Source organism: Pelophylax lessonae (genome assembly GCF_965119305.1).
Source record: "Pelophylax lessonae genome assembly, chromosome: 8".
Classification (NCBI taxonomy): Eukaryota; Metazoa; Chordata; class Amphibia; order Anura; family Ranidae; genus Pelophylax; species Pelophylax lessonae.
Genome location: NC_138775.1, coordinates 262,932,207 through 262,950,082, shown reverse-complemented (window position 1 = coordinate 262,950,082; position 17,876 = coordinate 262,932,207). Strand labels below are relative to the sequence as shown.

Genomic DNA, 17,876 nt, shown 5'->3' with positions numbered 1-17,876 from the left:
GAGAACTGGAACAACTGTTCCCCCAATAAGAATGTTGGCCACTTCTATGGCCGCCAGGGCACTCTTGGTGCCCCTTGGTGATCGACATAAGTCATGACCGTGGCATAGTCCGATTGGATCCGAACCAGGCTGCCCTGGAGCTGCTTGGTCCAGTAAATCTGATCGCTCTCAGTTCCAACACATTTATCGGTAACCTGGAATTTATCAGAAGAAATGACTTCCCCTGGCTGAGCATCGGAGACTGAAGCCACCAGACCAGAGCCTCCCTGGTCCGCTCACTCAATCGGATCCGATTGTCCAGGGAATCGGGATTCCGATTCCATATGGGAAGAATCTCCTCCTTGGAGAATTCGGGTATGAGACTGGGCAAACGGTACTGCCTCTAAGGAGGCGACCATCAATCCCAGCCAGTTGACGGACAGCAACATCCAAATCATTGACTGAATCTTCTGGAGTTTCTCCGCATGGAGAAACACTCTTGCCAGGGATGTATCCAAAATTAGGCCCAGATAGTTCAGTCTCCTGGTGGGAACCAGGGATGATCTTTGGGAAAAGCAACGAAAACGCTGATGTCCTGCGAAGATGGGGATATGAAGATAGGCATCCTAAATGTCTATGGATGCCAGGAAATCCCCCTGATGCAGGAAGGCCACCAATGTATGGATGGACTCCATCTCTTCCAAGACCTAAATTGGACGCACCTAGCCCTTTTTCCTGGGCATTGTGAAAAAGTTTGACTAGAACTCCTCCAAGTAAATGGGAACTACCACTGCTTGTTGTATCAAGCTGTCCCCCGCAAAGCTTTTTAAGCGACCCGGGGATGTTGAATATCGGAAGGGAAGAATCGCACCGGTGGAAGTGATCGAAACTCGATCTTGTATCCCGACCATATGACCTTGCGAACCCCTTTATCCGGGATTCTGGAAAGCCCTGGATCCGGAAACCGGTGAAGACGTCCCCCCACCCCAGAGATGGGTGGGGCCCATTCTGTCAATCCAACGGGATAACAGTGGTTTTATTTAGTCTGGAAATCGGTAAGTCCACTATTGGTCATACCGTCCATCTTTGAAATGAGGGATTCCTCAAAATGATAGCGCCTAGCAATACGTTTGGAAATAGCAGGGGCTCGTTTACAGACGACCCCATTTGGGCAAGGGAAACCCTTCGCCATTTTGGTAGGCTTGCTAGTACCAAAAAAGGAATATGAGTCTCCGCTACCTCTGCCGGTGTAACCTCAAGATTTAAGGTTTCCCGGACAGACACAACTAGTGCTTCCACCAACGCTTCTTGTGCTATGGCGGAGGCAGAAGCGTCCTCCTTACTGTCTGAGGAGACCGTACCTGAGACAACAACCCCAGAAATGCAGCTCAGAATCCATATCTGAGGTATCAGATGACATAGGGGTAGGCGGGGGTCGCTCTTCTTGACCCCCGTCCCTGACAGGCTACCTCCACCCAGGATACCAAAGACTCCAAAACGCTGATAATGCATCATCACAAGTGGGGTACTGGAGGGTCCTGCGGCCACCCTGAGGGGATCAGGTGGGGATACATGTGTGGCAGGGTTCATGTAACAAGACACTTGCCAGCAAAACACAAAAAAATTGCAAGAAAAAAACATTTTTTTTTTTTTTTTACTTAGTCCCCCAGCGCAGTAGCGCCCCTCAGTCTACCTGCTTGGACTCCTCAGAAAGAGAGAGAGACCCCAAGGCTCACCTGATGCACAGAAGTTTCTTATCAACCTGCTTCCAGCACTGTCTGTTACAGACAGGAAGTCTTTGGCTTGCTTTCCCTGGGCCAAGGAGGCAGCTCCGCCCCTTTACACGCCTTCCGGCGCCTCCCAATTACTCCACGAGGTGTTTGGTCACCTCAAACATGGCCGCCCCCATGCTGGAGACACGAGGCTACGCCAATATGGCAGCCTCATGCGATCTGCAGGAAAATGGCGGCGGCCTGTGTAGGATAGCGGCGGCTTGCAAGCTAGCAGCGGCCTGCGGGATGTGTGCATTCGGCCTGTGCGGCATGCGGAAGTGCCTCGGCCTGTGGGAGGTGTCCTCGGCCTGCGGGAGGCTGTGTGGCCTGTGGAAGTGACCGGCTTTCTGGAGGGATGGCGATCTGTGGCTGCAGTAACTCAGGCATAGGCATCGGCCTGTGTACACACTAGACAAGGTAGGATACCTCTATACCTCACTAGTAATGCCTTTTAGTAGTCTGCCACTGACTTCAGTCACCCTTACAGTCATATAGTGACTTTAGATCGTCAGCTCCCAAACCAAGCCTCCTGGTTTCTATTCACAAAAATCACACTCAAATTGGGGGATCTGTGACCTGTTATAGGATAGAGGGGAGACCCAGAAAACCGAGTGTCCGACCATCCCAGAGAGGGGCCCGCGTCCACCAACAAACCCGACAGGGGGAGAGGGGGAACATTCTACTCACCATACCGGAACCAGGCGGGCGCCAACTAATGACAGAACCCCTCTCCACCGGGGTGGGGGGGCTGTCGACCAATACGGACGCCGTGACTCTGTTGGTCATTGGCGTCCAGGCGAGACGTTTAACTCGCAGGGTCAGTCCCTGTCCAGTGGGACTATGTCGCGGCCGACCCAGCGCGGAGCTATGGCCTGCACGCGCTCGTAGGCTGAACTGGGGTGACCACTGGATCTCAACATCCAGCCCGTCGCCCAGTTTCAGCGTACTTGCTTGAAGATCTCACAGGAACACTGGAGAAAAAAAGCTGTCTAAAAAAGTATTTCTAAAAAAAAATCCTGCCAGGACCGAAGATCCTAGCAAGGAATCTAGGTCCTTACTCCTAACTAGACAGAAAAAAACTGATTTTCTGTAGCAGGAAGTGAAAGGATATACCCTCTGGGACTGCCCCTAGGGTGTGGCCAGAACGTTTTCTTTCCTGTCTAGTCCTATTCGTGTAGAGGGCAGTATAACCCGAGTTGATATTAATCAAGGAGGACTACGTCTGTCAATGAGCGACAGAGAAAGGTAGGTATGGACCATAGGGTGAGTACTTGGATAGAGAATTGGCTCCAGGGGAGAGTCCAGAGGGTGGTGATTAATGGGGAGTACTCGGATTGGGTGGGTGTGGAAAGTGGGGTCCCCCAAGGTTTGGTCCTGGGGCCGATCCAGTTTCATTTATTCATAAATGATCTAGAGGAGGGGATATCGAGTACAATCTCAGTATTTGCGGATAATACTAAACTAAGCATGCCAATATCTTCTATGCAGGATGTGGAATCCTTACAAGCGGATCTGAACAAAATAATGGGGTGGGCAACTACATGGCAGATGAGGTTTAATGTTGAAAAATGTAAAGTAATGCACTTGGGCGTCAGAAACATGAAAGCAAGCTACTCACTAGGGGGGGAACCTCTGGGTGAGTCTAGGATGGAAAAGGACCTTGGGGTACTGGTAGACAACAGGCTTGGCAGTGGCATGCAATGCCAAGCCGCTGCAAACAAAGCCAATAGAATACTGGGATGTATAAAAAAGGGGATTCACTCCAGAAATAAAGATATTATTCTCTCACTCTACAAGACTCTGGTCCGGCCACATCTGGAGTATTCCGTCCAGTTCTGGGCACCGGTCCTCAGGAAGGATGTGCTGGAACTGGAGAGAGTCCAGAGAAGAGCAACAAAAATAATTAGGGGAATGGAGAACATCAGCTATGAGGAAAGACTACAAGCACTGAACTTATTCTATCTGGAGAAGAGACGATTGAGGGGGGGATATGATATCAATGTACAAATACTGTACTGGCAACCCTAGCATAAGGAACAAACTATTCAGAGAAAGGGAATACAATGAGACACGTGGCCACTCACGAAAACTAGAGGAAAAACGGTTTAACCTTAAAGTACATAGGGAGTGCTTCACTGTCAGAGCAGTAAGGATGTGGAATTCTCTTCCACAAGCAGTCGTATCAGCAGGGAGCATCGATAGTTTCAAAAAACTATTAGATGGGCACCTTAAAAACCACAACATACAGGGGTATACAATGTACGGTTAACAGCAAACACACACACACACATCATAGGTTGAACTGGATGGACTGATGTCTTTTTTCAACCTCACAAACTATGCAACTATGTAACTTGGATTGCGGTTGCAGCACTTTTATTTCAATATAAAACTCCCCTTGGAACTTAAATAAAAACAACATATTAACCGGCATCAGAATAACCTCTTGAATGACTCATATAGAGTTAATAAAATGCCTTAAAGGCAAAAAGAGGGATAAGCTTAATAGCTCACTGGCTCAGCAGTCATATGGTATGGGTGCAACTACTCAAATGCTGCAATTTTCAAAAAAAATAACAGCTGTAAAGGGCAGACTGTATGAAGCAGGTAATGATGATCCCCCAAACAGTATAATTAAATACAAAAGTTTATTCAAGACAATGAAAATTTCTATTGGAAAATTCCACGTACAAAATATAAACCTTACAATAGATGAATTGACACTATACCAATCATCTATTAAAAAACAATCCTGATTGTATCCCTTTAAGGTCAATTAAACAGGGGAACTATGAAACCCTGATAATGTAGTAGATTGGTGAATGAGCTCTTAAGGTGTTCTCGATAGCAAGTGTAGAAAGCTGGAGAAAGCATATGCAGCATATGTGACAAGCAAACTAACAAGATCTACGAAGTATAAAGAGCAGCACTTAGCAATAATTAGTTATGCAAATCAATGCAGGAGGCAAGCTTTGTAAAAATTCTTGAAGTGGGAGTCCATAATGAAATAAGGACTGCAGTGTTGTAAAGGAAGTGTTAGGCAGAAATGACAGTGTAGTCTGATTCAATACTGTCAAAAGTAACCTACATGGCTATACCAAGCCACAATATGAAGGTGCCTTGACACTTCATTTACAACACTGCAGTCTTTATTTCATTACTGATAGACTCCCACTTCAAGAACTTTTACAAAGCTTGCCTCCTGCATTGATTTGCATAAATAATCGCTACGGAGTGCTGCTCTTTATACCTCGCAGACCCTGTTCATTTGCTTGCTACATATGCTTTCTATACTTGCTATGGAGAACAACTCGATAGAGGAGCTCATTCACCAATATACTCCATTAGCAGGGTTTCATAGTTCCCCTGGGACTGACAGATATGTTTAAAGGGCTACAATCTGGATTGAAAGATGATTGGTATAATGCCACTGCTAGAGACTGGCTTTCAGTTCTGGCTAACATCTATTGTAATGTAAAGATTTAAACAATGTTTTAAACTGACAAGCCTCTAGTTCTACTTCTTCTCCCACCTCAGGGCCTGAATCCTCTAACTGTCAAAACTTTGGTCTATGATCATGTCAAGCCTGACTCCATTTTTGATGAAAGGCAGCAGATGGCAGGATGTGAGCGAAACCCGTGTGTTCAATACTGCAGCCAGTACCATGTCAAAAGTGGAGTTACACTTTTATTATATAGAACAGAATTAAGTCGTTTTACATTTTTGCACAGATAGTATAATGGTTCAGGTACTGAGGCAGGACCGGCAGCAGAGTACACATGAAGGAATAATAAGGGGCTTGCACTTGTTAGGTAAAACATCAAAAAAGAATATCATTGGAAGCAGAGAAAGGCTGTGCAAACATTTAAAATGATTTTACAGGTAGGGGGGTGACCATTACAGTGGAAAAAAAAATAATTATTTGATCACCTGCAGATTTTGTAAGTTTGTCCACTTACAAAGAAATGAAGGGTGTATAATTTTTTATGATAGGTGTATTTTAAATGATCCAAATGTTCCTCCAAACACAGCGAGTCCCCCTCCTCATGAAGGCACATGTACAGTCATGCCAATGAACATCTAAATGATTCAGAGAAGGATTGGGAGAAACAGCTGAATTTTGGTCTCATCTGACTACAGCACTCTGGCATTACCTCGACTCGCCGTGTTTTGAAGAATAAAAATGCTGACTATGACCCTAAGAACACCATCCCTACAGTTAAGCATGGAGGTGGAAACGTTATGCTTTGGGGCTGATTCTCTGCTAAAGGTAAAGGCGGACTTTGCCGCATTGAGGGGCCAATGGATGGGGGCATGTATTGTAAAAACTTTCATGAGAACCTTCTTCAATCAGCCAGAACACCGAAGATGGGTCGTGGATGGATATTCCAGCATGACAGTGACCCAAAACATACTGCCAAGGCAAGGAGTGGCTCAAAAAGAAGCACATTAAGGTCATGGAGTGGCCTAGTAAGTCTCCAGACCTTAATCCTATAGAAAATTTATGGAGGGAGCTGAAACTTTCGAGTTGCCAAGAGACAGCCAAGAAACCTTAAGGATTTAGGGAAGATCTGTAAAGAAAAGTGGACCAAAATCCCTCCTGAGAGGTGTTCAAACCTGGTCACCAACTAAAAGAAACCTCTTGCCTCTGTGCTTGCCAACAAGGGTTTCTCCACCAAGTACCAAGTCATGTTTTGCTTGGGGATCAAATAATTATTTTACTCACTGAACTGCAACTTAATTTTATAGCATTTGTTTTATGTGGTTTTTTTCTGGATTTTTGGTTGATATTCTGTCTTGATCATTTAAAATACACCTATGATAAAAAATTATATAGACCCAGGAGGGCGCATGCACACAGCTCCCAAGATGGACGTGTGATCTGGTAGCTGCGTACCCGGCAGATCACACCGAACCTCTCGCTGCGGACCTTCAGACATCACACCCGGCTGGATCGGAGGCCCTGTACGGAGAGACATCCTAGACTCCATAGATGGCAGGAGAGAAGGAACAGCGCGACCGTTCCCAGGCCCCAACCACTAGAACCATGGCGGCCTTCTCCAAAATGGCCGCAGCCACTCCATAGATAGCCACAACAGCATGGATCGCGGATGGCAGTGAGTACATCCCCCTCCCAGCAGCAATCAACTGCCTCTATAGAGTTCCGCATAAACAGAACATTAGAAGACCTATTGTCCTCTCAGCCGCTGCACTCACCGGTTTGCTCCAATACCTCTGGACCTATTGACAGCCCCCCTTCTCTTGACGATGGAGACCACCACGATTTACTCGCTAAATTTTCAGACTTCCTGGAGCAGGGCCTCAGCAAGGCAGTGCGCAGCAGATCACTGCCACCATTAGGAGCGACTTACAGGGCCTGGGGACCAGGATGGAGACCGTGGAACACAAATTGGATGCTACTATATCCAGCACGAATCAGAACATTGCTTGCATTGAAACTCTGCAGCAGCAGCTTGAACAAGCCTTCATCAAGATAGAGGATTTGGAGAACAGATCACGCAGGTACAATTTTGGCATTCGCGGCCTACCAGAGACTGTAAAGGACGTTGAGACTACAGTACATATGTTCCTGACAGAACTTTTGCAAGATTTGCCTCACCCCCCCTTTGGACCTGGACAGGGCCTACTGAGCCCTTTAACCTGTGTGACCGGCCGCGCCACCCCGTGATATTATCGTAAAATCTTACTACTATAAGACCAAGGAACTGGTTATGCAAAAATCCAGGGAACAGTCATCCCTTTCCATCATGGGACATGCAGTGCAAGTGTTCGGAGACATATCCCCTTTTACAGCTCAGAAATGCAGATCACTAAAACCCATTACTGGTTTTAACATGCAAATCTCTCAAATATAGATGGTCTTTCCCTTTTCGTTTGTCGCTCACCTTCGCTAATCGACAATACTCCTCCTCCTCGTTTAAGGAAGGCGAAGATTTGCTGCTGCGTTTTGACCTGATATACAGAGATGGCTCATCAACTAAGTCACCCTCCCACCAATACTCTAACCAGGATGAAGTCCCGGTTTGTCCTCTGTCTCCACCTTGGCATTCAACCAAGAGAGCGACTGTCCTGCTTCAACAAGACCACCTTGAAGTACCTATCAGCCCACCCTTCACAGAGTACAACACTCCTCCATGATTACCATTCAAATTATTTTTTACCTCTGGAACGGTGTCCCGACTCTGCTACCTAAATTACTATACCTATTTTACTCCCTCCCCATCCCGCTTAAAAGAACTGACTTGACACAATTCCAATCTAGAGTCCTAAAATGTATCTGGGGTTCCAAGGGTCATAGGCTATCTTGCATCACACTTTATAGGCCAAGAATTAAGGGAGGATTGGGGGTCCCGGGCCTCTGGGCATATTATAAAGTGGCTCGACTTACACAGTTATCAGTAGTCTACTCACGACGAGAACACCCAGACTGGGTCAACATCGAATGGCAAGCGATCCCCTCCCACACCACTGACTTGCTTTTGTGGCGCCCCCATAGGACTAGGCCCCCCATTATGGTACCTACTCTGTCCCACTCCTTTAATTTATGGGACTGGATGCAAACGAATCCAGCGTTAGTCTCGGCCTCATCACCGTTGGATCACCTATTCCACAATCCAGCTTTTCCTCCGAGCATGGAGATCAGGGCCTTCAAATGGTGAACAAATAGAGGTCTTTACTGTATAGGACACTTTTATACAGACAAGGGACTCTTCACCTTACTTCATTGAAAATGCCTCATACCAAAATGTTTAGTTTTTTTGCAAATCGCACATTTTCTAGCTGGCCTTCACTCACATATGGACCCTTCGTTATTAACACCATATGAACAATGATGTGCTAAAGATCTGGGCACCAGGGGTGGCATCTCCATGGTTTATGCATTAATATTGGACCTGCCATTGAAGCAACCATATATGTTGGCAGGGGAGAGGGACCATGGTATTGAAATAGAATCTGATTCCTTGTGCTCCAGGCTTCACACAGGCTACAAGGGTATTCTGAATGTTTCGTTGATAGAGGCGAGCGTTAAAGTATTGACAAGATGGTATCTTGCTCCCCATCGTCTAGCCAAGATGTACCTATCTTTCTCTGAAAACTGCTTTCGTGGATGCACTCTGCATGGAACAATGATCCACATCTGGTAGGAGTGCCCCAGGATCAGGAGTTTCTGGAACAGTGCCTTTGCCCTGAAATGAAAGCTAACAAAGCTTAAACAAGAACAATTACCCTCTATTGCTCTATTGAACGATAATCCAAGCCAGGCCCCACGACACACAAAGTCTAGTCTACTTTATGTTAGCGGCTAAGATCACTATTGCTGGAGCTTGGAAATCTTCCTCTGTATCTGTTCACTGCATGAAACATAAGATATCCTGGATCATGCTGCATGAGAAGGTGGCTAGTGTTTTAAACGATAAACAAAAAATCTTTGGGTTGACTTGGAAACTGTGGGCACAATATGTCAAGACACCCATCTCCTGTCTCATCTGTCTGACTGCCGGGCGCCATCATTCACTGTGAACTCTGGGTCACCTCTTTCTGATCTTCTCCTACTCTTGCCTTTCCTCTTATTTTAACTTTCGACATTTCCTTTTTCAACTTCACTACGTTTAACTACTCTTTCCCCTCTCAATGTTTTGTTTTTATGCATGCCAGATTAACAAGCACAGGGTAGACATTCCACCACAGTCAAGGTTTTTGTTTTTTTTTTCTATTAATACATATGAAAATACACTGCGCTAACATAAAAACTGCCAGCACAACAACTGACATAGAAAATTGTCCATAAATCACATATAAAAAGTGCAGCACTTAATGAATCTGTAATGAAAGAATGAATAGAATTTAAAAAAAAAAGTGCAACCATATCACAAAAAGTGAGTGTCTTGTTTTTTGTAACACTACACTTTTTTTTTTTTTTTTTTTTTTTTTCGGTGAATGGGTAGGGGTACAATGTACCCCATACTCATGCACATAGAGGGGTCCCCCCCCCCTTTCCTGACCTGCCAGCAAGCTCGGATAAGGGTCTAGGATGGATTTTGGGGGGACCCCACAGCTGTTTTTTTTTTTTTTTTTTTGGGCATTTCCCCTAAAAATCTATCTATATGTATGTATGTATGTATGTATGTATGTATGTATAGTTATGGGGCATGGCCAACTAGTGAAATCACCCAGAGACCCCGCCCATTGTGACATCACTGCAGAGCTGCGGCGGCAGGAGACATCGGCAGCGGGCCCCATGAACCTTTTTTATTTATTTTTATTTAATTTTGCCATGGGGTTTTCTTTAAGATAATCAGAGCAAAAGTGACATGCTGCAAGTCGAATCAGTTAAGAGAATGATCCGACTTGGGTGCGACATACATTTAAATCAATTGGCTAAAATTGTGCCCAAGTCGGACAAAAGTAGTGCAGGAACCTTTTTCACACATTACCAGTCCCTACGCAGATCCTGGAGATTGATTCTCAAGCTGGGGAATCTTATAATATGGCCTGTGGTGAAACACATGAATGAAGCGTGGCAGCTCTCCTAACCCTCCATGGGATATGAGGCAAAGAAGCTGTACAAAAAATAAAAGGAACAGAGCGCACACCGCCCTAGTGTAACACCATTTATTTGAAGTTAATAGAAGCCATAAAAACAGGTACTCACAAACAGATAGGAAGTCATGCACTGATCAGTGAGTATCGTACGGCTAAGCCAACCGCCTCGGATTACTCAAGGAGACTTGATGTGGTGCGCCTGCACACGGTCCAGCCGCCGCCGCACACTCTCCAAGAGCCGGATGCTGTCAGAGAAACTGACAATGCGGTTAAGCAGAGGGAGACTCCCCGATCGGGACCCAGAGCATGACTTGCATGGGGTTGCTAAGGACAACGTTTCGGAGGCGTAGCCTCCTTCTTCAGGTCATCATCGGGGGATATTTATTTCCATGCATGACTTCCTATCTGTTTGTGAGTACCTGTTTTTATGGCTTCTATTAACTTAAAATAAATGGTGTTACACTAGGGCGGTGTGTTCCTTTATTTTTTGTACAGGAACCTTTTTCAAAGTCCGACGGACACAAGTCAGACCAGTTAAGACGGCTCTCATAGTGAACTGTTGATTTTGACATGTCATACAATGTGCTCGCGAAGGCAGAGCGAATGTCGGACCAGTGTGAACCGGCCCTTAGTGACTTTATGAGTATGCACACTTCGTTATACAGCGTGTAATGAGAGCTTTTCATAGTCTGGGTTTAATGACACTTTAACAGACCAATATGTCTTTGGACCGTGGAAGAAAACATGAACACAGAGAGAACATACAAACGCTCTGCAAATAGTGTACTAGAAGGGATTCGAACCAAGAACCCTATTGCTGCAAGTGATAACCCCTAAACCACTGTACTGGCCTTTTGTAATGATAATAAAATAACAAATGACCAATTGAACATGTTACAAATAATTGTTTCAAAGCCTTCTCATTGGTAACTGTCAAGCCATGAGGAGGCACACATTACCAATGTAGACTTTACAACTGCACTTTTAAACAATACCAAATTATTCATTAGTAAAGTGACCCAATACAATGTTCAAATTCCCCATACCTCATACCCTCTGTAGTCAACTTCCACATTATCGCCATAAACATTTAGCTCCATATTTTTGTGGCTAAACACGGTGGCTGGCTTGGGGTTCCTCGGGTTGCAAGCCATGTCGTCAGCAAGCATAAGGATGATATGACTGTTATGGAAGAAACAGAAAACTTGTTAAAAGGACAGCAATTTTAACACAATTACTATTACTAAAGCTGAAATCCGGGCAAACCAAAAAAGTTGCCTAAATACAAGAGTTGAGTTTCCTGTAATAAAGGCCTGTCACTGTTGCTTTCTCTCATTACACAGGAAGACTGGTCTTCTATCCGCCCCCTCCTGTACTTTTCTGCAGGAAGCTTGTAGTGTATGGAGCTGATGGGCCCCTCCCCCAACTCTGTTCTCCATAGGCTGATGATGTCACCACTACTTTTAGGGTTCATGCACACTGCATCTCAAAGAAGCTGCTCATACAGGCTTTAAAACTCTTTTTTTAGTTCTCATTTTTTTCCCATTAGATGGCCTTACCACATGGACACAATCACACAGGGATTTCTTCAGAATAACAAAAAGGTAGGAATCTGTAACATAGTTTGTTAAAATACACTCAATGTACATATATCACCCGGGGGGATGTGTTTTTTGTACATTGGATGCACTTTGTATTAGGTGTCTATTTGTAAAATATGGCTTGCTGAAAATATTGAAGAAAAAAAAAAACCATGCCGACTTATAAAGTTAAAATGTATGGGAAAAAAAAAAAAGACTAAAATGTATTATAGTTTTTCATTAAAGTAAACTGTCAAGCAAACAAATGATGCAACACCCTTGTTTCCTGGTTCAACTATGCAGCTTCTTTTGCCACCCCTCAGCCTCCAGTATGCTTATTGGACAACTTAACTCTTATGAGCATTAAAAATGAAATACAAGTCCATTTATGTCTAAAATGTCTGTATAGGCCTCTCTATTGAAACATGAAGAAAATCCCTTCTGTATTCCTTGCTTTTCAGCTTCTCTGTTCCTTCCCTGATAGAAGCCCAATTTGTGGGTGTTACTATTGTTCAACTCAGGCAGGGCTTAGTTGCTCCCGCCCCCTGTATAGTATGTGTGTGTGCATGAGGGACGGGGCTTCCAAGCTAGAGGGTTGCCACCAAGTTACCCTGTTCCATTTCCTCTGTCTATTGAGGTAAAACAAATAACTGTACAGTAACAAATAACTAAAGCTGGAGAAAACAGTTAAAAAAAAAAAAGGCCCCCCCAGTTTGTTTTTATCTTAAAGAGAAACTCCATTTAAAAATGATTTTTTTTTCCTTTGAATAGTATGTTAAATATCTCTATCTTTGATATTAGTAATTTTCTGGCTAGCTGCTTTTGTAGCTTAGAAAGTTGTATCTTAACTTGACAAACAGCTTCCTGTTCTTTGCCGACAACGCTATCTCCCTTTCTCTCATTTGCTAAGCTGTCTTTCACTTTCTGAAAAGGTTGTCAGTCTTTCTTAGACATGCCTGGTCCTGCCCAGCCCGACCTTCCTATCCTTCACCATGATTTTCATAGCCTCATTTAGGGGAGAGAGAGGAAGAGAGAGAGAGAGAAAAGAGAGAGAAAAGAGAGAGAGAGAAAAGAGAGAGAGAAAAGAGAGAGAGAAAAGAGAGAGAGAAAAGAGAAAAAAGAGAGAGAGAGTGTGGAGAGAGAGAGAGGAGAGAGAGAGAGAGAGAGAGAGAGTGGAGAGAGAGAGAGAGAGAGTGGAGAGAGAGAGAGAGAGAGAGTGTGGAGAGAGAGAGAGAGTGTGGAGAGAGAGAGAGAGTGTGGAGAGAGAGAGAGAGTGTGGAGAGAGAGAGAAAGTGTGGAGAGAGAGAGAGAGAGAGAGAGAGAGAGAGAGTGTGGAGAGAGAGAGAGTGTGGAGAGAGAGAGAGAGTGTGGAGAGAGAGAGAGAGTGTGGAGAGAGAGAGAGAGTGTGGAGAGAGAGAGAGAGTGTGGAGAGAGAGAGAGAGAGAGAGAGAGAGAGAGAGAGAGAGAGAGAGAGAGAGAGAGAGAGAGAGGGAGGAAGAGAAAGTGAGAGGAAAGGAGAGGCAGAGATAGAGAGAAAGGGCAAGAAAGAGAGATGGAGAGAAAGTAAGAGGAGAGAGAGAGGGAGAGAAGGAAAGAGAGGAGAGAGTCAAAGAGAGAGAGATGGCGAAAGAGAGAGAAAAGGGAAATGTAGAGCGAAAGAGAAAAAGAGGGCAAGAGAGAGGGATAAAAAGTGAGAGGGAGAGAAGAAAAAAGAGAAGAGAGAGGGAGAGTATGAGAACATAGGATAATGGGATTAATTTACTAAAGTAGTAGAGGCAGATTACTTAAAGTGAATTTTCATTTAGTTTAGTAAACAAGTTGAGGCGGTGTTAAATGTGAATACCCGAGCTTTTGCCAGGAAAAATAAACAGAATTTTTGCTCCCACTTGAATTGATTATTAAATTCGGAACCAAAAAATACGGAACCATCTCGAAAATTTACACCATCAGGCCCAGCACCCACATGCAAGTCCGGAGTGATGACCATCTGCTGGACAGCAGGAAATTCAGCCTGAAATTTCTGGAGTTTGTCTAGAGGAAGGAGCACTCTGGCTAGTCAGACCCAGATAGTCCAGCTTTGTGGACGGAACCAGAGCAGACTTCTAAAAATTCAGAATCCAGAATCCAGTCAAACTCCCTCAAAGTTTGTATGGCGATTTCCAGGTTTTCCACCAGAGCAGTGGGAGACTCCGCTCGCAGAAGTAGGTTGTCCCAAGTAGCCAAGCACCGCGATCCCCCATTGGGGTAACAATGCTAGCAACACTTTCATGAAGACCCGAGGAGAAGAGGCGAGACCAAAGGGTAGCGACACAAACGGATAATGCTCCTCCCCCATGGCAAAGCAGAGGAAGCACTGGTGACTGACATATTGGAATGTGAAGGTAAGCGTTCTTGATGTCGATGGAGGCAAGAAAATCCCCCTGATGCAGGGAAGTCACCACTGCGAGAATGGACTCCATTCTGAACTTCTGCACCCGTACAAAGCAGTTCAGCTCCTTGAGGTCCAGAATTGGACCCACCTTGCCTTCCTTCTTGGGGACTGTAAACAGGTTTGAGTAAAAAAAATCCTGAAAATGTTCCGAAGTCAGAACCAGGACAATCACCCTTTGAAGTAAAAGGTTTTGCATCGTCACATAAAGAGCCTGTAAGCAAACCGGGAAGGAAGAAGTAAGAACCTTAATGGAGGGTAAGAACGAAACTCAATCTTGTAGCTGGACCGTACAAACTTGTGGTCCCACTTGTCTTGTACCAGGGAAGTCCACGGGTCCAGGAACCAGCAAAGACGTCCCCCCACCCCTGGTACGGGTGCACCTTCCCGCTGAAGGGGACTTGTCTGGGAGTCTGGAGAAGCCCGGTCTTGACTTGTTAGACCAATTTCGCTTGGATCCTCCAGAGGAGGCCCCGAAGGGGTTTGATCACTTGTCAGTAGACCATGAGGGACAAAAAAAAAAAAACTTATGAGCTGAGAAGGAGGGCCCACGTCTACAACGAGGGTCCTTGCCCTTAGTAGCCTGCGGGTCGGGGACTCTTCAACCGGAATTATGGTTGCCTTTTTTAATCCTTGAAACCGGAGGGTCCACCACTGGTGGAACAGTCCACTTCTTAAGAAGGAACTTCTCATAGGGGTATCACCTAGCAACTCACTTAGGGACCCCAAGGGGACGCTTTGGTCGTCACTGCTCTTTAGTGACAATGCAGTAAAAATAGGAGGGGAAAGGAAACACCTTTGCCACTCTGGACGGCTTGTGAGTGCCAAAGGGAACCGGTGCATCCATCGCAGCCGCAGCTGCATCCTCCATCTTTAAGTCTCAAGCACAGATACAATCAGTGCATCCACCAGCGCCTTTTTCTGTGTGGTTGCAGAAGTGGAGGAGTCCTCCTCACTATCTGAGGATTCAGGGCACGTGGTTGCAGACCCAGCAGGGTGACTCACGTCCCCGGTGGCCGAATCAGATTTAGGATTTGATGAGGCAGGGGAAGGCGGGGGGGCTTTATGCCAACCCGTCGCCCAAAAGCAACCTCCACCTGGGACACAAAGAACTCCAGGACTGCTCTCAGTGCATTGATGGATGGAGGAGACCCGGAGGGCCCCGCAGTCTCAGAGAGGGGATCAGGTGGGGAGATGTGCTCCAAAAGACTCCATGAGTCACCAGGGGGATCCCACAAAAAGGTGTAAAACACTGCTAAGAAACAATACCCACTGCTTTGGCAGCACAACCCAATTGCCAGTCATAGAGCACCCATCGATTGTCAGCAGAGAGGGAGAGGACCCCACCAGATTCCCCACCCTCCAAAAACCAGCCACCGCAGCCACCAGGAGAATCTCCACTGCACGAGCAGCGATCAGAAAAAGGAAAGGATCCAGGAGTCAGCACCAGGGGATGAGGAGGGGCTCCGACCACCAAAAACACTGCCCAAAAGGCTCCAAAGACATGGCCGCCGCTGTTTTCTATGGCAGACGACCACAAAATGGCCCCCGGACTATGCAAACATAGCTGCCGTGCATTGCAGCACAAGGCTACAACAAAAGTAGGGATACTTAGACCTCAAGGGCAGGCCAAGGCAAGACAGGGGGCCCTGGCAGGAGCCCCTACCAGGTACAGCCCCACTCCCCCACAACCGACCACAGCATAAGTGGAGGGGGGGTATGATGGGGGGGACTGATGAAGGGGAGTGCTGACGGGAAGGAGAGGAACCTGGGGGTCCAACTGTCCCATTGAGGGGCCCACATCCACGCCAAAACCCTCCAGGAGGAGAGGGGGGACAGCTACTCACCATACAAGGAACCAGGCGGGCTTTGCTCCAGACAGAACCCCTTGCTATGGAAATGGGGGGGGGGGTTCGGCCAGGAGAAACACTGCGACCCGGGTCAAGACCCGGTCGTATGCGACCTCGCGAAGCGTTTAACTCGCAGGCCAGCCCCTATCCGGTGGGGCTATGTCGCAGCAGAGCTGAAGTCTGCAAGCGCTCGCTGGCCATACTGGGGCGGCCCCTGGATCTAGATTATGCAGCCCATCGCCCAGTCTGGCAGTTGAATGTAGATCTCACAGGAAAAAAAAAACAGGATAAAAAAAAAAAAAATCTAGAAAGAAAAAAATTGCCAGGACCAGAGATCCCAGCAAGGAACTAGGTCCTTATTCCTGAATAGGCAGAAAAAAAAAGTACCTATAGCAAAGAGAGGGAGTTTACCGTCTGGGACTGCCCACGGGCATAGCCAGACTTTTTTTTCTGTCTAGTGTCCTACTCCTGTAGGGGGCAGTATAACCCAATGGTTAAGAAGATCAGGAGCTGTGTCCATCAATGAACAAAGAGAAAAGGAATCAGGTCCTTTGCAGGTAGAAGAATCTGGAGAACTAATGGTTTGTTAGATTGCAACAAACGTAAAGTGGACTACACTGCATATGAGCACCACAAACCAAAAACACTATTTAATTCATTTTTAAAATTCAGAGCAAACACAGCCATCCATCCTTGTCTCCATGCTTTATTTTGCTCAGAAATAAATTTGTAATTGTAAAGTGGCATTTTTGATGGGGAGAGGATTCATGTAGCACAGGGGTGCCCAACCTGTGGCTCTCCAGATGTTGCAGGACTACATCTCCCATACTCCCTTGCCAGCCTCTTAGCTGACAGAGTATAATAGGAGATGTGGTCCTGCCACATCTGGAGGGCCACAGGTTGGACACCTCTGATGTAGCATTTACTTCCTGGAATCCATCTGCCCTTCGCTCAGGCATGCAGGCAGGAGGATGTGCTTAGCTGAGAAAAGCCCTCCTCCCCTCCTGAATAATTCTGGGATGTACAACTTTATTTGCCTAAGCCTGAAACCAGGAAGGAAATAAAAAAATAAAAGTTTAAAACAAGTAAATATGATATACTTTTTAATCTATTTACGAACGATAGAAGTATTAGGACTAAAAATAGTCAATGTTGATTGAGAGAGAGAGGTTCTGCTTTAAAAGTAAAGTATGGGATTAATAAAAAATAAAAATTTACTCACTTAGGTGGATGCAGCAATGGACTGATGCTGCGTTTTTACCCTGCCAGCTCTAAGACCAAAAACTGAGCAATCAAACACCGCTGGTTGCTCAGCTCTTGGTCTTCAGCCTGCAGAATGCCGGTGACTGTCATTCACCGACTCTGCTCTGCCTCTCACCATCTCTGGAGTGCTGGGCTGTGGAGGGGGCGGGAGCGGCTGGCTCAGGCTCTTAGTGGCTCGTTGAGAGGCAAAGCCAGCTGACGGTCCAGGCATCTAGGTGGATCCCAAGCAAATGATCGGGATCTTTTCAGAGCTTGGACCAGCTCTGTGATGTAAGAAAGTTTTGACTAGTTATATATTAGTTGGGAAAAACTGTTTCACAAATACAATCAACGTATAAAAGTAGATTATCAGTTTTGCTGGAAAAAAATGAATTTCTCAGAGTCAAACATTGCAAGGACTCAAACTGTATTACAATCTCCAACCTTCATTGGTCATATA

General features: G+C 45.8%; 1 protein-coding gene across 1 annotated transcript in view; it reads right to left on the bottom strand.

The window, feature by feature from the left end:
• The window catches only part of PIGK (phosphatidylinositol glycan anchor biosynthesis class K), a 284,181-nt gene that overhangs the window by 237,635 nt on the left and 28,670 nt on the right, over positions 1-17,876 (bottom strand). Inside the window, exon 4 of the mRNA XM_082266226.1 lies at positions 11,363-11,498. Within this exon, the coding sequence (XP_082122352.1) occupies positions 11,363-11,498 (136 nt within the window). The remainder of the gene's footprint in view (positions 1-11,362; positions 11,499-17,876) is intronic.